We start from the raw sequence: 26,556 nt of genomic DNA on the forward strand, positions 1-26,556 counted from the left end.
CGCAGCGGCAGCGGCAGCTTCTGTGACTCCTATCAGAGAGATTTATGAAGGGGCACCGATGGTCTTCACTGAGATATTTCGTGGTTTCACTCAGTCCGTACAGGCAGCTACAGGGATTGCACCTGACTCAGGCAAGTGTCACAGAGAGAGCCGTTAAACATTCGGCTCATTGGGTGGCCAGAGTTTAGGGGGGGACATTATGCTACAAGGTTGCGGGTTCGATTCTTGACGAGGTCATTGGATTTTTCAGTTGACCTAATCCTTCCAGGCGACCTGTGGCCCTGGGGTCGACTCAGCTTCTAATAGAAATGAGTACCAGGAATCTTCCTGGGGGTAAAGGGCGACCGGCGCGTAAGGCTGACCTCACAGCCATCTGTGAGCCGACTGTCTAGAAAATGTGGGATACCTTTACCTTCTTTACATGAGGTAAAATTACACAATTCGAGACGAAGTTAATGGGGTGTGTAGAGTAAAAAGTAAAGCAAAGCTATCCCTGTAACAGGCCGTGGAGGCCCATAGGGTTGTGAGACGTCGAGGCTCCCACATTTTCTAGACAATCGGCTTATATATGGCGATGAGGTTATCAGCCTTACGCGCCGGCCGCCCTTTAACCCCAAGAAGATTCCTGGTACTCATTTCTGTTAGAGGCTGAGTCGACCCCAGGGTCATAGTGCGGCTGGGAAGATTAGGTAAATTGAAAAAATCCAATGAACTCATCGGGGCTTGAGCCCGCGACCTTCCAGCTTGTAGCATAGTGCCTCAAATGGGGTGTGTTTCACAGGTAATTTGAATAGTTCTCCATTGAGGGCTTCGCCTCTACACAAACATTTGGAAACAGGTGTACTCAGTGGTCTTCCGGTCTCTTCCGAAGACTGCCGAAATCTCGCATGTACGTGTATATGCATGTGCTAGGAGTGAAAAGTTGCCCCGACGTATGTATGTCCCGTCTGTGCAGTATGAACCTCGGGAACTGTCATAACATTTCTCATTCGAGTGTTTCACTTCAATTTGTCAATGCATTCTGATTTGCGTTCAAATCGACACTTTATATGAGGACTCGTCCTTGTACGCATCTCGGCTCTTAACTCGTTAAGTATTTATCGTAAGGTAAAGTTGTCCCTTTACTTAACCAATTAAACACTACGCCATGAATGCGAATGGGGGAGTGGATGTACAAACTCACCTTTTCTTGACCTCGGCACTAGTTGGAGGTAAGTGGTCAGCTTCACGCCCAGGCCGCTTTTCCCCAGGGGAAAGATCCCCCAGTTCCCATTGGATAGGAGGTTAGGTGGACCCCAGAGCCGGTCTGGACGACATGGAGAAGTGAGAAATCTTGACCCCACCGGGATTCTATCTCCGACCCCTCAGTCGTGCAGCCCGGAGTCAGTCGCAATACCGACTCCTAAATATTTATCGTAGCGAAAATAATTTGGATAAAACTTATAGGAAGTGCAAAACATGTCTTCGTGTTGAAGGTTTTCGAAATAATTAAATAAACGTAAGTGAAAAGTCAGAACTATTACATTACACAGTATACATCTGGTCACTTGTTATCACTAATCAGCAAAGTTCTTATGTAGTCTAGACCTCGCGTAATGCCTTTGCACAGCGCGCGCCGTGTAATCTCCGATACACATGACCATGACACAAGGTCAGGCCACACCCAGCGCGGAACGCAGTTCCACTTAAAATGATCATTGTGCTCAGTAGTGGAAATAGAGAAGAATGAAAAAATAAAGAAAGGAGATAGGTTGCAGGAGGAGGGTAAAGTCGAGAGACGACAAAAACACATCAGAAAGCCTTTATGGGGACTTGATCTCGGTAAACAATCTATTTTGTTCGCTGGGGTGGGGGAAGCCGTCGTCTGAGGACGTATAACGCTGAGACGCTGAGGATCATCTCATGTGAAATGAATTTTACATGCGACTCTTTCCCCTCCCCAAGAGCTTCGCCGGTGTTTCATTTGGCGAAGCTAGACTGTTGCTGCGAATGTTTGGATGATACATGAATCATTAATGGGAAAGAATTTGGCAGGAAGAAGTCTTAGCCCAGTTGAGGCAACATCGTGAAGTTGACCTGGAGGGACTGAGGAAAATAAGGATAGCCGGTATCCCGAACGAGATGTGAACCGAGAATCTCCCGAATATAATAAGTCTAAGACTTTGCCGCCCTGTTTCACTGCTGCTTGTGGAGAGCATTCCTTCCTGTTGGGGAGACACCCCTCTCGTACCTCAACCAAGATGGGGCTGCCACACTCGCATTTGAGGGGGACCCTGTTCCAGCTCTCGACCGATACATCGGCTGTACTCGCCAAACATTACCTGATTTTCCCCAGTACCTCAAAAACAATTCCGGGACAGTAATACGACTGCCTCCTCTCTATATTATTCCTGCACACTTTGTACGGCCACGCAATATCTAGTAAAAAATTAACAAATTACAGCCAAGCTTTGCACGTTCTTTAACATACTAAGGCTGGGGCCACACGAGCGCACAAAATACGTCCGTTGTAAAAAATAAACAAGAGAGGCGAATGCTACGCTTTCTTCTGGCTCTATTGCAGACAGAAAACTACGCACCGCATTCTGAAACTGCGTGGTGTCCTTAGCAACGTCCGTCATAAAGTACGTTCGTTGCAACGGACGTACTTCGTGCGCTCGTGTGGCCCCAGCCTAAAACTCTGCATTCTGCCCACAGAGTGTATCTGTGTATTCCGTATGGTTCTCACAGTAAACAGCGGCTGTTTCGCTAAACAGCATTAACCGGTTGGGCTTTGTAGCGGAGACGTAGTGTTTCCTGTGAGGTACGGACTGAACATACCAAAACTCTGCATTCTGCCCACAGAGTGTATCTGTGTATTCCATATGGTTCTCACAGTAAACAGCGACTGTTTCCCTAAACAGCATTAACCGTTTGGGCTCTGTAGCGGAGACGTAATGTTTCCTATGAGGTACGAACTTAATTTTTATGTGCCATTTGAAAGAACTTCAGCATAAATTTAAACTTCGCGGCTGTCAAGCTTAGGACCGTTCAAGTGACTAAGCTGCCGTTGTAGCATATGATACGTAAGATAGACATAATCTGCTTTGCAAAGCCTGTACTGACAGAGGACTTTTATATAGTGCAAATGGAAGAATTTTCAGTAAAATGTTCTATGTACGATAAGTACACTTGGCGAAAGACGAGGCGTACTCATGCGAGACAACCCCATCCTCTCGTCAGAGTGGATGTTACATAAGGATTATGACCGTAAAGGTTGAGTCGAAAAATGTCTCTGGTCGTGAACCTCAAGGGGCTTGGCACCAAGACGAACGAAATCGCTAGTCGTAAAGTAACTCAAACTGTGACTCGGTCTTTAAAGGGTTAATGTTTGCTGCGCTCTGGTTAAGTTCTCTCGCCGTGAGATAACAAGGTTCTGAGAGGATTGTTTGGAGCCAAGGGGAAAGAAGTGATGGGTGGATGGAGAAAATTACATAATGCGGAACTTCACAATCTGTGCCCTTCGCGAGATGTAATTACGGCGGGTAACTGAAGAAGAATGAGATTGGTGGCACGCGAGAAATGAGAAAAGCGTACAAAATTTTGATGGGATAACCTGAAAAGAGGAGGCTGCTTTAGAGGCACAGCCATAGATGGGAAGATAATATTGTCGTTTCCAAACTCTCCATCACAAGCAAATCGAGGCAGCGTAATTGGGTTATTAGGACAGCGCAAACGCGAGATTTCTGTTTAACGTTATGAGGATTTACGTTGTGATTTCAAGAAACTATAGGAAGGAAGTTAAGGATGAAAGCGATCGATAGTAAACTGATGTCCGCCCTGGGTGGACAGAAACCTTTGAACCGATAACACAGTTTGACATCTGCCTCAATTGACCTCGATATATCAGAACCACTTGACACAAACTGTTCCCTAAGAAAATGGATGACCGTGTCTCTCTTACCGTCGACAAGGCCTTGAACTGCCGGACACTCGTTTCCCGTCGGCAGAACCGGCTTCAATTTCTCTTCCGTCGCTTTTTGTCAGCATAGTCACGTGATATCAGCGTCATGTACTCTAACTTGGCCTCCCTTACGGAATTTTCTTTTGTTGATTTTGTAGTTTAGTTAAAAAAACTTCGCCTGTACAGCGTCGGACGTTATACAATGCCTAGTCAGTGATAAACTGGAAAGACTTTTAAAGGAAGTGGTCATGGCCTATTTGAGACTAGTCTGCGTGGACATGTTCAGAGAAGGAAAGAAACCTTCCAGATTTTCACAAAGTGAGCCATATTCCGTGATAAATACTAAATACACTTCATACACCCACACCAAAATATCACCACTGCTCATAAAAGAGGCATGACGTAACAGAACATTTGATCACTATTTCATGACCTTCTGTATAACCTATGTCCACGCGACGTGTTCGGCGGTTCGTTGCTATGGTAACCATATACCGCGTAATTCCAGAGCGTTCACTGACCATTACGAATCTTGCTCATATAGAAGAGGCATTTATATCTATATATTCAGGTGGAAACAGGCTTCATTTAATTGTTACGGAGAAGGAGGAACTTCGGCAATCTTCGCATGTGTTCGGAAAAACACGGTTGGCCGTTCATTTTAAAAGTTAGGAAACGTGCACAGAGCAACAGACTTGTTTAATTGCGCCCAAAATCGCGATATTTGCAGAAACAGTGCATGGGGCATATGCTGTAATTCACTTCCCTTCATGATGTCTTTTCCTCGAACAATCTGTATTATGCGACTTGCCCTCCGCACGCGCACAGAAGCGCGAGTTAAACTGGCTGTACTTTGCGTCCAGTTTCAACTCAAATTGTCATTAAAACTTGCCAGTATCAAATTCTACAAAGAAATTAATTCAGAGGTTCGCATGTTCCTTGCAGGCAAACAGACGAACAGACATGGCGACGGCAATAGAAGCAGTATTGCGACGTTTCGAAAATAACACGCCAAAAAAATTATTCGTCCTCGATCTATGACAAAATGATAAGAAGTGGAAAGAAGAGCCTTCACAGATGTGTTCAAAGTTGAAATATTTCTGAACGACAGTAACAAATCGGGTTTATATCCAAACCTTTATTCTCCTTGAGCCCCGCAACGAGAGCACAATTCACTGATATGCAAAACGGCCTGACAAAGAGTTTGCGCAGCTGTGAACAGAAAGAGATGTGCAGAACAAGCCTGAATAGTTTTAAGCCCTTCCCTATCCATCACACCACCTTCATACGCTGCCGTTATTGTAGCATAAAAATGAAAAGACTTTCTTTTCTATGTAAATACAGGCTCTGTTTTCGTCGCGAGTTGCGTAAACTTGCTGAGTTGCTCAGAGCACAAGTGGAATAACGTCGGCCCAATAAATCCGCACTTCAAACCCCAGAAACACAAATGATCTCTCATCACAAGGGAGGAAATGGAATAGAACGGGTTGGAGTTGAGGTTCTCACGCCAGTTAATACGAAATGTACTGCCTCGTATAAACTGGCAAAAGCTGACCGACGTTTCGGAGAAATGTACTGCCTTCATATTTACTGTCGAAGCATATCTCTTCCTACATGCCGGTTCCATGCATGTCTTACTCTTAGACACTGCATTCCTCCGAAACGTCGACAAACGTCTACCAGAATACAGATGTAACATCCTTGTATACAAGACAGGTGTTTGGGAGTAGGGTGTTGAAAATATTTGGACCCAAGAAGAATGGAGTTAACTGCGTGATGAGGAGCTTAACTAATCGTACTCTTCGGCAAATAAAATTAGAATGACCAAAGGGGATGAAATGGGAACGGAATGTAGCACGCATTGGAGAGGAGAAGAATAATACATATAGGATTTTGCTGGGGAAACCAGAAGGAAAGAGACCAATAGGAAGACATAGACGTAGATATGGTGACATTGTGATGGGTCTTAGAGAAATGGGATGGGATTCATCTGGCTCTGGATAAATACCATTGGCGGGCTATTGTGAACACGGTAATGACCTCCGGGTTCCTTCAAATATTTGGAAAGTCTTGAGGAGATGGACAACTGGCGGCTTCTCAAGGACTCGACCCTGTGAAGTTATTGTATCCTGTGGCGTGTCATGGCAATAAGGCAGAACCGCGTAGAAATGTTACGCCCAAAGCGTGAGATATTTTTGGCTGCTCGTTCACTGAAACCCGTGGAATGCCATAGCCAGGACTCGAAGCAGTAAACTTTGCCTCACTGCATATAATTTATTGCACGCAACACAGCGCCTCCATCTGCGAGCAGCAATAGCAGAGCCGTGTGCCCCTGCATAACGGGGAATTAAGCATGTACAAAGCTCTGAATTGTTCCGTTTCAACTGCTCCCTCATGGTCACCCTGTCATGCATTAAAATTCCCACAATGCACTTTAATGTGAGCTGTAAACTCTTCCCGTATTCGTTGCTTTAATATCTTCCAGAGAATTTAATTCGAGAGCAGTGTTCTACGCCCTCTGGTTTTAGCCTTCTCAATTCGTATACATAATACGTTAAATATCTACCTCTGACCTTATAGAAAACACGCTGCTTCTCCATTACAAAGACCCATCTATTCACGAATGCATATAACTGGCGTTCATCTGAGAAACACAGGAAGCCCACAAATGCATGGCCTGCAAAATGTGGAGTGCTTCATATAACAGCCACAGAACCTGCGCACAGCATAACAATGCGGGTCTCTGGGTCCGCGTCTGCGCTCAACTAATTAAGCAGGGCCGGGATAGCGCAGTCGGTATAGAGACTGGTTACGGGTTGGACGACAGAGGGCTCGGAGTTCAAGTCCCGGTGGGGGCAAGAATTTTCATTTCTCCATGTCGTCCAGACCGGTTTTAGGGCCCACCCAGCCTCCTCTCCAAAGGGTATCGGGGGCTCTTTCCACGGGTGTAAAGCGGCCGGGGCGTGAAACTGGCCACTCACCTCCAACTAATCCCGAGGTCAAGAAAACGTTGGTCTATACATCCACTCCCCCATACGCCTTCATGGCGCACTGCTTAATTAATTTAGCACAGAGAGAACTTGACGATGATAGAAGAACGATGAAGTAGTAAGGACTTGGAAGGAAGTGTTGGTGGCATGATCGAGGTACTATCGCAGCATCTATCTGAAATGACTGAGGAAAGGCAAGTAAAACCTCTTCAAGTTTAGCCAGTGTCCCCGCCGAGGCTTGAACCGGGCACCTCCCGGCACCTACGTCAACCTGCTCGGTAGCACAGTTTAGTGAAGGACGTCTTGCCATAAGAATGACCATTGCTTGGGGTGCAGTAAATATTTTACCTGCTATATTTGGAGTAACTGTTCTCTGTATTTTTGTTTCTTAGCAATAATAAATAAAGCAAACTTATCCCAGTACTTAATTAAGCACCGCGCCATGAAGAAGTATGTGGGAGGGGAGGTATATCTCCATGCATTCATGACTCGACATTAGATGTGAGTCGTCGGCTTCACATTCCGGCCTTTTACTTACTCATGGAACTGAGCCCTTCTGGAGGAGCCGCCAATTCTGCAGCTATTCAAGAATTTCCCAGCATTTTATGGAACCCGAAAGTTCATTACCGTGTTCACAAGAGCCCTCCACTGGTCCTTATTCTGACCCAGATCAATTCAGTTCATACCACCCCATCGTATCTCTCTGAGATCCATTTTAATATTGTCCACCCACCTACGCCTTGGTCTTCCCAGTGGTCTCTTTCCTTCTAGCTTTCCCACCAATATCCTATATGCATTACTCTTCTCCCCCATTCGTACTACATGCCCTGCCCACCTAATCCTCCTTGACTTGTCCGATGCTTCAAGATGTCTGATTTCAATTTCCTGACTCACACGCGCCAGCCCCTAGCGCCCCAATATATCTGAGGTCGGTTGGGACCCACATACGGTCTAGGCGCTGTGGGACAAAAAGAAATTCTTTGCCTGCCGAGAATCGAACTCTGATCTCTCGGTCGTCCAGGGTGTAAATCTTGAAATGCATGTTTCATATGTTTTCTCCTATGATCCTGTCTTCAATTCCCGGGAACACTGATTAGCTCCACATTGTGTCTTACTCTGTAAGACCTGTAATGGCTGATTCATGGATTGGAAAAGAAGCGCGACACTTTTAAAACCGCTAATTATTACATTTAAGGCTACAAGGCAAAGCTGTCCCTGTACTTAACTAATTAAGCACTACGCCATGAAGGCGTATCTAGAAATGTATGTATAGACCCAGGTTTTCTTGACCTCGGCACTAATTGGAGGTGCGTGGTCAGCTTCATGCCCAGGCCGCTTTTCCCCCGGTACCCAATGGATAGGACCCAGAGCCGGTCTGGACGACATGGAGAAGTGAAAATTCTTGACACTACCGGGACTGGAACTCCAGCTCCTCAGTCGTCCAGCCAGCAACCAGTAGCTACACCGACTGAGTGATCCCGGCTCCTTATTTAAGGCTGTTCCCTCGGGAATAATCTGTTTATATTTATCAAAATTCATTGAACGTTATGCAAGTATCCTTGTGGGGGGAAGTGGTAAATTTCGGGGGGGGTTAGGCTCTTGCCTCTATAATGCACTGCGGTTAGTTCATGTAACCCACACCGGTCGCAGCACCACCCCAAACAATTCCCTGGAAGGAAACCTCTGACAAGATAATCGATATCTCGATCGAGATCCGAGACTGTCGCCCCCGGAACACGAAGTAGAAGCGTTACCCACTGAGCCACTCGCTCGGTGATGATATTGTCGAAACGTCGATCTGACAACTATCTCCATTGTGTGCGGAGGTTAAGAACGTCTGGAATTTTGTCGCTGACTCCCCGGATTGTGTGAGTCTTCGCACTGTTTAAGTGCTAGAGTTAAATTTGGAAGAGAACTTCAGTCAAACGGACAGCTGTTCACTTCTCCGATAGCTCCTTCAAAAGCTTTTATAAACCCACCCCGACGCCTCACTCATGACCTACATACAAAGTGCTTTCAGACAAGAGCGATATATAGGAGCCCGCTCGACTCGGCTGATCAGAGGGTAGGTTCGTAGTGGGGCGATTTCTTGGGCGTTCGTGGTGGAAGAAACAACATTAGGAATTCTTCTCTTCTCTCCTGGTAATCAACATTGAACCAATCTTCCACATATTACCGCCAGTCATGTTCGAGATAATCCTGACAGGCAGCACATTAACACGTGTTCGGTGTTTAGGCTACGGGCTTTTCTCTCTAACCCGGCACTTGGCTTGTCAGTTTCTGGTATAATTCGAACGCAAATCCCCAAACTACAATACATTAACTTCTGAAATGTATTGTCCGCGCTTTGCTCTGTGTAACAATGGGACCAGTAACTCAGACTGTACATAGCGTCTCATCATAAGATGATTGCCAAGTGATGGATTGGAAAAGATTTGGAAGTTGTTGTGGACTAATCGAAATTCTATCCCAGCGTTTGCGCGGAGGGAGTGAGTAAAACCACGAAAACTTTTAGTCGGGATATGCGGGGTCCGGAGGCCTACCGCTGCAGCCATACCACGATCAAGCAGCACAGTATCACAACCTCAGTCTTAAATTGAGGCCTTCATCTCCCGTCTGGTGTCTAACTGGTCACAAACTCAGGACGTTTAAGTTCCTGTACCAACTTTGATTCTAATGCTACGTGCTCTTTGTACCACGCGCACGCACACCGAGGGGAGACTGTCTCTCAGACAGCCACAAGAAAGCTCAAGATGCAGATGTAGTTATGAACAAACAAACAAACAAACAAACTTACACATAACTCCACAGACATATACTCTGTTTTACAAACGTTGTAAAATATTTGTATTCCATCAGTTTTATTCTCATGTAGTCGGGATAGCTCAGTCGGTATAGCGAAGGGCTACGGCCGGGTTTCGTTTTCCGGTAGGAGCAAAAGATTTTTCTATTCTTCACAGCGCCCAGACCAGCCCTGGGGCCCATCTAGCCTCGTATCGAATGGGTACCGGGCCTTTAGCCCCACAAGTGAAGCTGACTGCTCCTTACTCTCTCTAGTGCCAAGGTCAAGAACGATGGAGCCGTGCCTTCACTCCCCCATACGTCTTCGTGATGTTGTGCTTAATTCAATAAGCACATGAATAACTCTACATGTATATACTCACCTTCCTGTGCAATTAAGTAGGAACCGATGTCTCGACAAGCCTGTACACATCCATATGTTGAGAAACTCCTACTAACAGCTCATCTCTGTATTTCACCTGATGATGAACATTTTAGGTCGAATCATCAGTGTATAATAAAGGTAAAACTGCCCCTGTGCCTAATTACTTAAGCATTACGCCGTGAAGGTATATGTGAGAGGGGAGGTATAGCTCCACCGTCCTTGACCTCGGCACTAGATGGAGGTGAGTGGTCAGCTTCACGCCCCTGCCGCTTTACCCTCGGTGAGGGAGCTAACAAATACGAAACATAAAAGTTTGCTTATTGTAGTTTGTATATTTTCAAAACAGCACAAACTGGATACAGTCACACTCACAAGAGCCGCTGTAAATAAATAACTAACTTCAAATGAGTTCGCATTGCTGTTACACTGGAGACTATTTTGAATCGGTTTCGGTCTAGGATACATACACAGTTTATATTTTACATCATGTTTCGACCACTATTTTTGACCATCATCACGTAGTACTTATAATTCACTCTCGACTCCTCTCTCTGCTCCTTTCGAGTTTCGGGCAGAGGAAAATGGCTACACTAGCGGAGGATTTTCGTAATTTTCTCCAGGCTTTCCACAGCCGGAATGATACCTCGATAAGTTCAAGACAGCTTCGTTCCAAATCCTCTCGGATTCTTCATGTGACGTGGCTACGTAGAGCACCGGAAAATTTTCAAAAGCCGGAACTTGTGGGCCTCTCAGTTTGTTGGAACCTAAGATCGCCCTGGCCCCTACCGCAAATCGTCCCTCGTCTCTTCCCTACTCAGTGACCTCCTGTCTACCTCTGTCAGACCTTCCAGTGAGCGCTGGCTCACCTCAGACTGTGGGAACAGGCTCCTCAAGAAGAACCTCAGCGCCACGGGGAGAATTATTTAGTTGGAAATGTAATTTTGTCTGTTTTCGGGGTAGCTGAGTCAGTATACCGAAGTCCAGGTTTTGATTCCCAGCAGGGGCAAGATACAGCGTCAAGACTGGCTCTCGGACCCATGTACCGGAGCCTCTTTCCCTCGTGGAAAAGTGACCGAGGTCAAGAATGATGGAGTTCAGCCTCCACTCCCACATACGTCTTCATGGTACAGTGCTTAACTGAAGGTGAACGTGACGCTATCCCTGTAACAGGCCGTGGAGGCCCATAAGGTTGTGAGACGTCGAGGCTCCCACATTTTCTAGACAATCGGCTCACAGAAGGCGGTAAGGCTGTCAGCCTTACGCGCCGGCCGCCCTTTACCCCCGGGAAGATTCCTGGTACTCATTTCTGTTAGAGGCTGAGTCAACCCCAGGGCCATACGGCAGCTGTAAAGATTAGATTAATCGAAAAATCAAATGACCTCATCGGCAATCGAACCCGGGACCTTCAGGTTGTAGCATACTGCCTAAACCAACTACACTACCACGTGCCCATCAGTGCTTAACTGGAAAAAAAAACAAAATCCGTGGCTTTAGTCCGCAAGCGAACTATACCGACCGAGCGAAGTTAGTGCCAACTTTAGCGGAGAGAGGGTGTCGCGTGGTCAGCGCAACGGATCCTCACAGCCGTTAATCTCGATTTTCTAGACCGGAGCCGCTGTTTCATTGAAATAGCTCCTCAATTATCCTCACGAGGCTGAGTGGACTCCGTTCCAGACCCACTAGTTTTCAGAAAATCTGGTAGCCCCGGGAATAGAAACCGGGACATCTGGATCTGTAGCCAGGAACTATGGCCACTAGACCACAGAGGCGGTCCCTCAGTGCTTAACTAATGAAGCAAAGTGACAACTTTACCATTTCTTCCGTTAGTGCCGCCCAAATATCCTTCAGAAATGGGAAGTAACTCAAGACTTGCATCCTGTAAATAGGTAGCAAGTCGCGAAACGTGAGACACCCAGTCTGTCCTGTTTCTATAGACAGACACGTCATGATCAGCACAGGACGGGCAAGTTATCCGAGGAGGGAGCAGCGCTCTCGTCTTGTCTCACAGACGCGTGCGCTCAGGACCTGGAGGATTCGATATTCCAAGAATGGAGCCAGGAACAAAAGGCACGGGAGTCTAAAAGAGACGGGAGACAGCCAAAGCTTTCAAGAGGATTTCTTTTTATCCCTTTGCTTACGCTTCATCCTCAATATTCCAGCTTTTAGTGACAAGTGAAATGTTAAGAAACTGGAGAGGAGTAGAGATGTGTGTAGTGTGCCTAGTGGCTCCACTCACCGCAAACGCTTGGAACCTCCGCCACCTGTCGCCTCCCAGCCGGGACCTCTGCGCCCAAAGCAAAAGGGAAGGAAGGACACGCTCAGATCAGACTGAGTCCTTCTTGAGAAGCCGACAGTCGCTCAGCTACTCAAAAATTCCTCAGCCAGATCAATCCAGACCATACCACCCCATCATATCTCTCCAAGATAAATTTTATTAACATCCAACCACCTGCGTCTTGGTCTTCCTAGTGGTCTCTTTCCTTCTGGCTTTCCCACCAAAATCCTACATGTATTCCCCTTCTCCCCCATTCGTGCTACATGCCCTGCCCATCTCATTCTTCTTCACTTGATCATTCTAATTATACTTGATGAAGAGTACAAGTTATGAAGCTCCTCATTATGCAGTTTTCTCCAACCTCCTGTCATTTCATCCCTCTTCGGTCCAAATATTTACCTCAACACCCTCTTCTTAAACACCCTCAGTATATGTTCCTCCCTTAATGTCAGAGACTAAGTTTCACACCCATACAGAACCACAGGCAAAATTATAAATTTGTATATTCTAATTTTTATGTCTTTTGGACAGCAGACGAGAAGACAAAAGGTTCTGGACTGAATGGTAGCAAGCATTACCCGAGTTCAGTCGCCTCTTAATTTCCTCCTGAATCAGGTTTTGATTTGTTGTAGTCGTTCCCAAATATCTGAACTGTGCCACATTTTCAAAACATCTGTTTCCTATCTTTATGTCATGATTTTGCCATGCATTTCGGTGACGAGACAGCAACATGTACTTAGTTTTCTCTGCGTTTGTTTCTAGACAAACCTCCTTACTTGCGTCAATTATAACGTACTGTCCTTGCTTTCACGTGTTGCCGTCCTCGACAGAATGAGCGGTGGGTCCGGTCGAGTTGACCGCGATGAGAACTGTACGATGTATATAACTTATACACAGTACGTCACCCTCCCTCCTTCCCACAAACATTATTTATTTTTATGTTTCTTGGTAGACTTTTATTCATGCGCAGACCAAACACCCGGTCTCAAACACACAACACAGTTGTACACGCGTGTTTTCACGTATGGCTTCTAGGTTCGGCGTGAGGAAACGTATGGCAAGAAGTTCTGGGCATTATAGGAAGGAAAGGTGACGCATTGTAACTAAGCCCTGTTTAAAACTATAAGCACATTACAGTGCCCATCTCATTCCGCGGACACGAGCAAATCCACTGCGCGCTCTACTGGTCTAGAAACATTTCCTGCGTTCGTGCCGTCCTCTCTTTCATGAAGTATAAACGAGGCTCTGGAAACCGAGTCATACTGAAATGCGTTATAGGGTCTACCTGATGTGGTAAAATTGCCACTACTTAATTTATTAAAACTGATTAACTTTGTTGGAATGTCAAAAGCATCTTAAGTTGTATTGTGGCATATCTGCTGAAAGCCAGAATTGTGAAGCCAGCAGCGACAGCCTTTGCTAGGCAACGCCTCTGTAAACACGCCTGTTGATAAGCAGTGGCTCAGTAGCCGCAACAGACACGCATGCAACAATAAAACTGTTGGAAGCGGTGTTTACTGTGCGGTACGTTCCGAGGCTATATAACGAGGGCCAGCTGCCATTACCAGTTAAGCCCGTGTGGAGGTGGCTTCGAATACATCCACCGCGGCCCTGCGAGTCATAGGAAGCGACGAAATGAAACCCTTTACTTGGTGATATAACTGGGTCACCCTGTTCCTAGGGGATATAAATACGGAGATCTGGCCCTCCAGGTTGGGGGATTCTCGAATCTGAGACAGCAAAATGTGGTCGCGAGTTCCAAAGGACTCGGACCCTAGAATGACTGCGCTGGCGAGGACCAGCAGCAATTGTAAATGACTATGACCGCAAGGGTTCAGTTGAAAAAAAAATGTTGGTCGTGAGTCTCAAGGGGCTCGGTGCCAAGATGAACTGATTAGCGGTAAACCGACAGTCGTAAAATGACTCTGACTCTGAGTCAGCCGAGAGGGATTCTGCAGGCAGGCATGCAGTTGAGAGCTGCAGTTGCGAGAAGTGAAACCCCGGAACTGTAGCCGGGGACAGTTTGGGAACAAGAGGAAGGAGAACCTTAGCCGTTGGAAGCCGTTACCAGTCAACGCAGTGAAGACCGTGACTGAGAACACTAGTCTGTGTGTGACAGTGATTTGTAGAGTGTAGTCGCGAGTTCTGTGAGAGTTCAGTAAATCCGATTACCAATCCATACTTCGTCTATAGTCACTCTATCACGTGATAATATCAACCAGAAGAGAATGCTGGATTTCAGGTTATCCCTGCGGTAACTACGGAGTGTACAGTCTTCTGGGATGTGAAGTAATCTACTTCGGAAAGAGACCTCTCGGAATCGCACGGCGTTACAACCCACAAGACTATCCTTGCGGGGGGGGGGGAAGATAAATTCGCCGAAACATCTGAAACTAGGCAAGGATTGTGTTTTGCGACACACATAACAGGAATCAGCAGACTTAATACTGGAATGGAAGGGATTGGGGGCGACAACTCTTGGTTTCCTACTCGGTCCGTGATATTTCTCGAGTCTTTTCATTATCACACAGTGGAAACAGAAATTATTGCATTAGCTTAAATTAGTACATAGAACCCTACTCTTCACACAGTAAAATCCTTTTGACTTTTCTATTCAACATCCTCTGTCCCTTTTTAAAATATACGGGCATGGTGCAACACAGGGCAAGGATTTAGAACTGTAATCCTACTCAGCGGACGCCACAGAAAACACGCGCACTGGTTTTAAGTGGTTATGCCTCTACAGCAAGTAGATACAGAATTATACAGACTGAAGTCGAGTGAGAGAAGTTAATACCACACAGAGAAACTTCCAGATGATGGAATCACATATCAACTACACAGCTTTAAAAGCCGTCGGTATCGACCTGGCCACCAGACGTGTGCTAATTCACTTATGAAGCCACATTCTTTCCGTGTATCTTAGTTAGATTGTTAGCGTCGAGACCCGGTCTGGGGCCCACCCAGCCTCCTATCCAGGGGATACCGGGGGATCTTCCTCCGGGGGTAAAGCAGCCGGGACGTGAAACTGACCACTCACCTCCATGTAGCGCCTAGGTCAAGAATGGTGGAGCAATACCTCCACTCCCCATACCTTTTCATGGCGTGGTGCTTAAATTAATTGAGCATAGGAACAAATTTACTTTTTGAAGAAAGCAGTCTTCTGGGATTTGGCACCGTGTATAAGTGGTGTTAACCGACGTTTCGGAGGAACGTATCGCCTCCATCTTCAGACCGTGAGAACCGGTAAAAGCTTTTACCGGTTCTCACAGTCTCTTCGCTTGCAGAATTCTTATATTTTCTTCTGCCCTGAAGATGGAGGCGATGGACCGAAACGTCGGTTAACACCACTTATACACGGTGCCAAATCCCAGAAGACTGCTTTCTTCATAGTCACCGCCGTGAAAGCCTCAAATCTTACAAATTTACTTTTTTCTTACAAATTTGGAATTCCCATCCGGCTTAATAACTGACACAATTTTGCCGTAGAAAATACAGTCGTTAACATTTCTTACAACCAGGCAGCTTATTATAGCAACTGTCTGCGAATATCATTAATCGTTGATTACTGTTAGGGCGAGGCAGTGTGTTCTCTGCCAGGTAGGAACTGAATTTTTCAATATTATTTAGACGAACTTGAGGCTTCAGAGGGTTAATCACCCCGCGTGGAGGAGGGTTCGAATACCTCCACCGTACAATGAATATAAAAAGCAATTGAATTTCCTTATCTTCAATATAAATTAAGGGCAGTGAAACCAATCAAACAAGAACAAATTTGAGCCCCGACACGACACTGTGTTTCATAAAGCAGACCGCCGTGTTGGGACATATTCGTCTTTAATTGTTATCAGTGTGGACACACTGAACGATTCTCCTGAAATTAAGATAAATATTCCTTTTCTCGACTGTACCCCACAGAAATGAAACACACTATATCCGTACAGATCTGTCCTCAAACTGTCCCCGTGGCGGTGTGTGAGAAGAACAGACACTCATACAAGATCGCATTGTTAACTGTGTTACATGTAGACCCATTGCTAAGTAACAGCTGCGTAAACAGGCGACAGCACAACAGACATTGCTAGGGAACATCTCTGTTACATAAGAACTATAACCGCCCACAAGCCTAAATGGTATTTTATTGAGAGTTATTCTCAATATTTTATAATAATTACGCAGAGTGTGTACGCAGAGTGTGACATAGCCCACCTCTTGCACACACGAAGCTGCCTGTTTCACAGATGGACCACACACACAAAAACTCCAGATGGCCCCCTGGTGATTTAGTTAAGCAGTTCATGGAATTTTGGTTCCAGAGTCGCTCGGCGACTCACTTTGGAAATTTGACTCTTGACAGTTTCTGCTAGTCTTAAGTCACACGAAGGCGTGCCAGGAGGGGACGCTATGGCCAGTATACTTCATTACCTTTCAAAAGTTACGTTAGGTCATTAAAGAAAAAAATTGCCTCTAGAGTAAAAATGACTGGAAGTAGCGGATTCAGAGTCAACTCCCTTACTTCAAATCTGACCAATCCTCAAAAGTCGAGGGTGTGACTTGGGAACTTCGCGGAAACTGGAAAGGCTCACATCTCTTCAGTCAGTCTTCAAAGAGTCTTCAGTCAGTCATCAAAAGAGTCTTCAAAAACTCATCAAACAGGCATCAAATAGTCTTCAAATACTCTTCAAACACTCTTCAAAAAAAATGGTGGTCCAGCTAGGAACAGTTGTTAGTGTTTGGTAGTTCACCTTTGAAAGAAGTGCCAGCACCTGGTGAATTGTGTATGTGAACTGTGTTTTGTTTTACACTTTCTTCACAAAGAATAAATTATACTCACATGCAAAGTGCAAGTGTATCATTAGACGCTTCTGCCTCCCTGTCTCAGCGAGGCCCGTAAAAAGATCCTGAGACAGTCTCATCTCTACCTTCTGAGGTAAAGAAAATTCACCTGTGTTCCTTTGGCAAAGAGCATCAGCAACAGCCGCTGCAGGCGGAAGCCAGGTGAAGGAACAGGAAGGTAAAGGGGGACGGCGACAACAAGAAGGTGACACCCAACGTAAAGGGCACTATACAGAGAGAGCGGTCATAGAACTACGACCTCGAAGGTTCAGTTTAGAAAATAAATGGTCGTGATTCTCAAGGGGCTTGGCGCCAAGATGAATTGATTGGCGGTAAACATCAAGTCGTGGAGTGACTTTGACCTTGACTTTGACTCGTATCTGAGACAGGTTATGAGTCCCGCGGGACTCGGGCCCTAGAATGACTGCGCTGGCGAGGACCAGCAGCAATTGTAAACGACAGGCTCGTCCTTTCGTCAGAGAGGTCGCTCCACATCAACAAACCCGCCACTATCACTAACAAAAAGTTGTTCCTGGGCCCCAGATGGGGCTTGATACCAAGACAGACTGGCGAACTGACTTGAGGAGGTTAATCAGTAGTGTTGGATATTTATTTGCAGCCACTTTTATCAGTGTATGCATTTCAGAGAGATTCTGAGAGTGCACGTTTTCAAAACAAAGTCAAAGAAAGAACCTCACGTCAACACGCGAGCTTTGCATAACACGCGAATTTCGCCCGCAGTTCTCATTCTGGACTTGTCACTATGTGTCTAGCTGTGTACGACTGACTGCAGGCAAGCTTCATATTCTTCTTATGTGGAAGTGAAAGAAGGTTTTATTCAGGCTGTCCAAGCCCAGGTGAACCTAGAGTTTCACTAGGCCTCCAAATCCTTGTTTCCCGAAATACCTGCCACATCTTCTATCTGTACTTGTTATGTCCACTCTGTTTCCTGTAGGACTTGATGTTCTCACACCGGGGGTTATTCACAGTGCTATCTCCTGGGATGTATCCCTGTAGTCCGTGGAAAGTCAACCGACCTGCTTTCATGCTGGTTTCTCGGCTTATTCTCCTACCCTGAAGAAGGGAATATATTCGTTCGAAACGTCGGTTAATTTTCAACGTGCCACACGGCGTTATATCCCACAAGATAAAATCTTCACGTTTCTTCTTTACGGTTGTTAATTCGGAACGCAATGGAAGGGTTTGGGGCCATGTCCATCTGTCTCTCTGTCTCTCTCTCTCTGGCTTTGTTAGGAACACACCGACAATAACATGTACGAAGCTAATGGAAGACATGAAAAATGCATATAATTTTCGACAGACCTCTATAACAGCGTGTGGTTCCGTAACCTCACGGGGTCCCGTGCTTCCAGCCTTGCCCCTGTGCATTGTTATCGGTGGACGTCACGTGTACAGGCCCGTATTTTCAATCGACTCAGAGCTAACTCCTATATATTATTAATATATTTCTCATTTATATTGGATGCACATTACAGTATTAAGTTTTATATTTTCCGAGTGTCCTTCTCAATCTATTCCCTTCATCATCATCAGTAATCTGTCAGACGACAGGTCCACAGTCTCTTCCAAAACAATTCCTCCACTTAATGCGGCTTACTTAGAAAAAAAATGAAATGGCTTAAAAGTTTACCTTGCTGTGTATCCCGCCCCTTCCATCATTGCTAGGCAACGGCTCGGTAAACATGTTCTCGCGGCAACGAATGCACAAGCAGCAATAAAAGAACTGTCGGACGCAGTGTTTTCTGTGAGGTCCGTGTCGTATCAAATATCCAGTATGGAGTAAGAGGAAAGTAGGCCGCTAGTTCATGTCAATGAACAGCTATGCGACTCCAAGATTCGTGAAATGGTAAAATATGATAAATAGTCCCTCGGGACATGGAATCAAAAACCAATGTGCTGGCGAGGACCACCGTCAATTTACCCGAAATCTGAAATTAGTTATTTTTAGACCTTGCTTTTTAACAGACTCACATTTAAATGTTTCATGTGGTACGAAGAAGACGTTTCGGAACCATTACTCTAAACTACAAATTTCTTCTACAAGGGAACCCTACATAACAGATGAGATTTTTGTCTGTCTCCGTTGGATTAGATGTTGTCACAGCAGTGACTGTGAGAAGTACCGTCTTCTGTGATGTGACGCCGTGTAGTCTGATAAATTTCAGTGATGTTTTGGGGGAACTTACCGCCCCCCATCCTCAGGGTCTATCGCTCTGCCTTCCACCTGCTTCTTGCTTTACTCCCCAAACCTGAAGATGGTTACAGAACATTCATCCGACATCTGCTTTTACCGGTTCTCACGGTCTCTTCGCTTTTCAGATTTCTTATATTTTTTCTTCTACCCTGAAGACGGAGGCGATACGTTCCTCCGAAACGTCGGTTAACACCACATATACACGGTGCCAAATCCCAGAAGACTGCTTTCTTCATGTCAGTGAATGTTTACCGAACAACGCGGCGTTATATACCACGTGACACTCTTCCCCGCCCTTTGCCTTTATCAAGAGTTGCTCCTCTCAGCTGGCAACAGTCTGTGTGTTACTAATAACATGAGATGTATTTTCCAATGATCCGTCATATTACTCGTGCCGATACCCAGACTCAAAACTATGGAGACGGATATTGCCTATTGATTTTCATTTCATCGTACAGAAGAGGTAGTTTCCACTTTCCGAAATATCTGTTCAGGATCCTGGCGCTACAGAGCACAGACATACACCGCACTCTCAACCCAGTGGGCCAGGCGGAACGTCCCGGGTTAATATAGTCCTCATTTTTCAATGACGCCCACGCAATCCGCCCCTTCTTATATCGCCTCCCCTTTATGTCTATCTCTATTTAATCTTCGTGCTCAGATGCTGAAAACCAAATTTCCATTTATGTTTATTTATGACGTCAGTGTTGAAACTTACTCCGAAGTTTCATGCGATTATTACAAAGATACGCCTGACCCATGCGTTCTCTAAACTGAGCATGCCCCTTTAGGAGACTGCAGTCTAGTGTCCGAGTCTTACGTTACGACCGACGGTCAGTTGGCCAGTCTGTCTTGGAATAAGGCACCCATCTGGGGCTTATCATCAGATTTTTATTACTGTCACGCAGTTGCGGGTGTGTTCATGTGGTGCGCTCTCTCTGACAAGAAGACGGATCAGTCGTTTACAATTATTGCTGGCCCTCGTCAGCTCAGTCATTCTCGGGTCCGAGTCCCTTGAAACTCGTGACCATATTTTAGTGTTTCATATTCGAGACTTTCCTTTTGGTCGCTTCCTACGACTCGCAGGATCACGGTGGAGGTATTCGATCCCACCTCCAAACGGGACTACAGATTAGACTTCTTCTAAATAGTATATAAGAATTCAGTTCGTACCTCACAGGAAACATATCACGTCTCCTCTACAAGGCCCAAACAGTTAATGCGACAAAAAGGGAACCCAATGTCTGCTGGTATTACGGGGCCACCATGTTCCTGAGGGAATAAATACGGGGACCTGGCCCTCCAGATTGGGGGATTCTCGAATCTGAGACAGTAAAATGTGGTCGTGAGTCCCGTGGGAGTCGAACTTGAGAATGACTGCGCTGGCGAGGACCCACAGCAATTGTAAACGACAGACCCATACATAAGGACTATAACCGCAAGTACTCGGTTTGAAAATAAAATTACTGATCGTGAGTATCAAGGTACTTGTGAACAAGACGAACCAATTGGCGGCAAACCGTCAGTCGTAAAGTGACTCTGACACCGACTAAGTCTTTAAAGAATTAACAATATTAACAGTTGGCCTACTCAACCGAGACTCTTTGTGTTAAGTGTGAGGTAGGAAGTGAATTTACAAATATTATGTCATACTAACTTTAGTTTATATATGGTTAAATTAGTACTCAAATCCTGATTGCACGTACGTAAATAATTACACTGTGTTAAACACAGACATGTAAACATTTCTGATTTATGAAATATGTTTCTTGCTATGTTCCAGGTATGAGAATATTAGTGATGCTACTACTAGACACACTTCCTATGTTAGGAAACGTACTGCTTCTTTGTTTTTTCGTGTTCTTCATTTTCGGCATTGTTGGAGTTCAACTCTGGGAAGGAATACTCAGACAGCGCTGTTATCTCAAACAACTGCCCAATATCAGCTATCCCAGGTGAGTCTTACATCTCACAATGTGATGTTTTGTCTTTGTGTTGTGTGGTTGTGTCATTTGATCAGCTCGTATCACAGAGTTTCAATCCATTTGGAAGAAGAGTCCCTCAGCTGAGGCGTGTCCTGCACCATAAGTGACTGGTTCGTACACATTCAACAGTAACAATCTGTGAGATGTTGACCATGAAGACGTTTCAACAATCAAATTGTTGCTTCTCTCCTATTTGTTTTATTTATATATAATTTCTCTGTGTTGCATGATGTTCATTTTCATACAGTTTTTCTCGTGTTACACTCCAGATCATTATGTGGCCGAGAGTGAATGGTTGAACTTTACATTTCATAACTGCATGGCCTTTCCGTTTTTGTTCAGAAATTTCGCCAATGTAATATACTGAGCTTTATATACTTATATGTTGTATTATGTTCCTTGTAACATAAATTTATTTCCTTGTTCAGATATTTCGAATGCTTCGCATATTTTCAAGTCACCTCTGTTTGCATAATTTTATTTTTATTGGTAGGCAAAATACATTTTTAACTTTAGGAACCACATTATAACACTATGTAATATATATAACCCAACTGCATTACACTTAACAAAACACATATATAATTTATGTTCTGCATTGTTGTCAGATTGCATGCTATTGATTTGGCATATGTATTATACTGCGAATTGTCATCATATTTCTTCGCTAATGATCAGATCAAGTCTTTAAATCATTGTTACGTATTTCAATACACGTGTCCTCCCTTCTAGCGGCAAAGGACGAAACCAGTGCTGAACCTAACGAACTAACACTTTAACAACACATTTTCTAAGTCTTTGACACTCCTTCACATGATTTCCTTGTGGTACACGAGACATATTTATCGGACATCTGATATTGTTCTCTTTGCTGTGGGAGAAAAATAAATAAGCCAGGAGATGTGGTACCTCAGTGAACAGTATCAAATTCACAGGTAGGATATCTTTTGAATTTCTCAATAATCATGATAGATGGTGTGTCTAGATTAGTGACCGTTGTGTGTCTTTGTGTTCAAGTTAGTAACAGTAAACCAGCCCGGTTGGAGTTCATTTTTATGATGAAATGCATTTTGACATGTTTAGTTTCTTGGATTCTCCAAGAAATGTTACAGGAAAGAAAAATAATGAAACAAAACATTTTATTCTGTTTTGTTATTCGACAATTTTAGTGTAAATTTCTTATAATAATTATCCAGATTTCGAAATAATTCTGGATCATACGTTCGTAGTGCCTTAGCGGTAACCCGAATGACATCACAAATATGTATGGGAAGTGCTTTAAATTAAATACGCTTGATAAAGATGAAATCATGCATATTTCAACAAAATTAAATGACGAAGACCCGCGAGTGTCTCTTTGGAAGATTATTAACAAAACTGCACACTGAAGTGTTTCATGCCTTGTACTCTTCTCCAGATATTACCAGAAAGGACGGATAAGATGGGTGCCTTCGTCATGCGTGGAACAGACGAGAAATTAATAAATATAACTGGTTGGAAATCGTACAACTTGAAATACCTACGCGTAGATTGAAGGATAATATTGTGGCATGTAGATACATTGCTAGACAACGGCCGCAAAATAAACAACTATACAACAGGCGTTGCTAGGCAACGGCCCGTGAACTGCAACAAAGTAACGATGTTTTCTATGCGATTCGTGCCTAGATGTTATAAGTATGACAGTTAGTAAGGGAGAAGCGGCCTCCGTAGTCTAGGGGTAACGTTCCCACCTCATGACTCAAGGTACGCGGGTTCAAACCCGGCGGAGGTCGTGGAAATTTTAAGGGCGAAAAAATTCAGGGAACAAGTCGTCCGGGAGGGACTTTAAGCTGTGAGTCCTACGGCACGTAAAAGATCCTAATGTCTCTAGGAGACCTCTGAGCAAAATTAGGTAAAAAGTTTCCCGCCCAAGTAGTTTCCAATGCCTCCGATAGATGGGGAAGCATCGGGTACTACAGCCAGCCTCGCTGGCTGAACGGGGCTGATAGCGAGCACCAGTACCGGCAGGGTATGGAGACTGGTAGAATATCAAAGGGGAGACGTACAATAGACTATTAGTCGCGGTGCATGGGGAAACACACCCCCTCCAATAATAATAATAATAATAATAATAATAATAATAGTAAGAGAGAGCTGAGTTGAGGTAAGTTGACTTGGTTGGCGAGTGACTGAGTTAGTGAATTCGTTAGAAAACTGCTGAGGTTCAGTCGTTGTTAGCTGTTACTGTGAGAAGTTGGTAGCTGTGACACGGGGAATAGTTCGAGAAGCGAAACGTCTGCTTTTGGAAGCCGCTACCGAGCAACGACTAGTAAAATAGTTACAGTGGACACTAGTGTGTGTGTAACAGTAAACTGTAACGTGTAGTCACGGGTTGTATCAAAGAGTCCTATAAATTAGATCATGAACCCAAACCCGCATATAGTCACACTCCATAAAATAGTGACAATATTAAAATGGATTTTAGATAGATATGGTGGGGTGGGGTGGGCTTAATTTGTCTGGGTCAGTATCGGGACCAGTGATACGCTTTTGTGAACACGACAGTCAAGGGCTGTGCTCAGTTAGGCTAATTTTAATTGGTTAGAAGAAAAGGGAACAGTACAACATCTGCTGACACCTTCGTAACTAAGCTTACGTAAAACTTTGAATTCTGTGTACAGTGTTTCGTACATGAGAGTAATTTAAGGGACAGATATGTGATGAATTAATTGTTTAGATGTAAATATTAATATTTTTTACTAGCAGAAATATTACTTCAGTCAGTAAAAAAATTATAAAATACAAACACGCATCAATGGTTAATACTTTTATCATTTTAGCGATGAAAAGTCGCCAAAATGCGTCTATTGCCTTGACCATACTAGTCTGCCTGTCATTACTTTAGTTTGTAAAACCCGAGAACCGCTGAACAGATGTTCGTGATATTTAATATTGGTGAATTATATTAAACTATTCAGACACACTCTGATTTTCATTACGATCGGTTGACAATAGCTTACACCATGTCTTGCTGTCTGTATTTCGGTTATACCTCGTTAAATACAAGTATTTGTCAGAGCGAAAAAAAATATGTCGAACAAAAGTCGTAAAGAAAGGACGAAACGCATATGTCCAGTATATTTCCCCTAACCCTAAATCTTGTGGTTTACGAGCTAATTAAACTAAAGACAGCGAACGCGCCAGAACTGAGAAGTTATGCGTGTATTACCTAACTTGTTTTCTGTATCTTAGCACCAATAGGCCGTCGTGCACGACATCACTGTTTAAGCTGACGTCACATCACGCTGGTTTCGTTCTGTTGCAGGGACCTTACAGAAGAGTTCACGATTCGGGTGAGAGTGACCCTGTAAGCAGACACTAGTTACAAAACAAAATTACTCTGTCTTCTGTCTCTGTTCTTCAATAGATACATTACCAGTATTGTGCTAGAGGATGATTGTATCATAACTCCTTTAACTCTTACAGTGACTGCTCACTCATGGATTGATTGACTGACTTGATTGGTTATGTTGCTCGGATGTTCTGTAAATTCGTTTCATAGTTTCATTTGTTTAATGGCCTACAGAAACAAGCAACATCTAGCAGATGGAATGTTCTGTAAATGGCATTTGTCCCTACTGTGTTCGTGCCTTCATGAATCCTGCTGGTAAAACGAAGGAAAAGTGGTCAAGGTGTTTTGAATGAAATAAAACATAACCTAATTGTTTATAGTACATTGGTTACAGTGTGTGCCATATGAATTAACGTTAAGAACTCTCAATTCTGCCCAGACAGTGTGTTTGTGAGTTCCGTGTGGTTCTCACAATAAACAGCGACTGTTTCCCTAAACAGCATTAACCGGTTGGGCTTTGTAGCGGAGACGTAATGTTTCCTGCGAGGTACGAACTGAATTATGTATATTAATATTCATATATCGCTCGGTCTAAGTGGAACTGCTATGTATTTTCTGCGCTTATTTAATTAATTTTTGTTACATATATAATTTATTGTTACCAACATTTGGTCATTCACTTTTCTGCTATTTAGTTTACGCGTTGAAACTTTGAGTCTTCCTTCAGCAGTGTTTCCTTATATAATAGTGTTTTTGCATGTCTGTTTCTATTATTCAAATTTTCATATCTGTAACAAATTCCGCCATTCTTCCTTAAATAAATAAATAAATAAATAAATATTCTAAATGGTTCCTAGTTCCTGTTTGGTTGCTTTCCTTATCCGTCAAAGTATATACACATATTTGTTGGACTTTTAAAGAAGAATCACTCAGATTAATAAATTAAAGATTTTTATATAACGTATTTTTATTTTCTCTGATGGAGTGAGACTGAGTCCACTTGGTACTACGGCCACTGTTGGCCTATTGTACCAGCTCCAGAAGATGGCATTCAAAGCCTCTACTGCAGTACTTTCACATCGGCATAACATCCGTGACTGCTGTGCATATTAGCAAGAGTACGAGCACATTTTATATCTTTGCATGTTCACAATTGGGTCTGCAATAGGTAAATGGAAAGAGATGCTTGCAACTCTTCGGAGCGCCTGTTAAGTTCTCTTAGCCCAACCGTCCGCACGAATATAGACTTGAGAGACCATGAATGGATTCTTATTAAATTTGGTATTGGAGCATTTTACGAAAAATTTCCGGGTTACTTTGATTTTTATGTAGATCGTTGAAGTTTAGCGAGCGCTTCTCTGGAGGGCCGTAACCAGCCAAATATTGTTCGGGAAGTTTGTGTCCGGTACATTGCACCCACAAGTCCTGCAGTTTCGAGTTAATTAAACAAAAGAGATGTTAATGAGTACATTTCTGAATCCATTCAACAAGGAGACATGGCTTTCTGAACACAATGGCGATTGAGAGAGAGAAACGAAAGCAAGTACTTACTCCGAAGAAAGTCGTCTTCTGGGATCTGGTGCCGTGTATTCTTGGTTTTAACCGACGTTTCAGAGGAACGTATCGCCTCCATCTTCAGGGTAGGTGAATTGCGTTGCGTATACAGAGAGCAGTAGCTGCAATGATTGGTAAGTGAAAAGCACTAGTTTATATATGAAGTAGGAGGGGGGGGGTTGGGAGAGGGGACCAATGGGAAGAGTGAACAGTGATTAAGGCCATATATGGTCTGGGGGGCGAAAGGGGGGGGGAAGC

The 26,556-nt window shown here is 44.2% G+C and overlaps 1 protein-coding gene across 2 annotated transcripts in view; it reads left to right on the top strand.

Moving 5' to 3' along the window:
- LOC111868090 (voltage-dependent T-type calcium channel subunit alpha-1H) overlaps positions 1-26,556 on the top strand; it is a 137,321-nt gene that overhangs the window by 13,133 nt on the left and 97,632 nt on the right. For both annotated transcript variants that reach the window (XM_033752931.1, XM_023858475.2), the window contains exon 4: positions 21,209-21,380. In XM_033752931.1, the coding sequence (XP_033608822.1) occupies positions 21,209-21,380 (172 nt within the window). The remainder of the gene's footprint in view (positions 1-21,208; positions 21,381-26,556) is intronic.

The sequence above is a fragment of the Cryptotermes secundus genome, unplaced genomic scaffold, assembly GCF_002891405.2.
Source record: "Cryptotermes secundus unplaced genomic scaffold, Csec_1.0 scaffold1361, whole genome shotgun sequence".
Lineage (NCBI taxonomy): Eukaryota > Metazoa > Arthropoda > Insecta > Blattodea > Kalotermitidae > Cryptotermes > Cryptotermes secundus.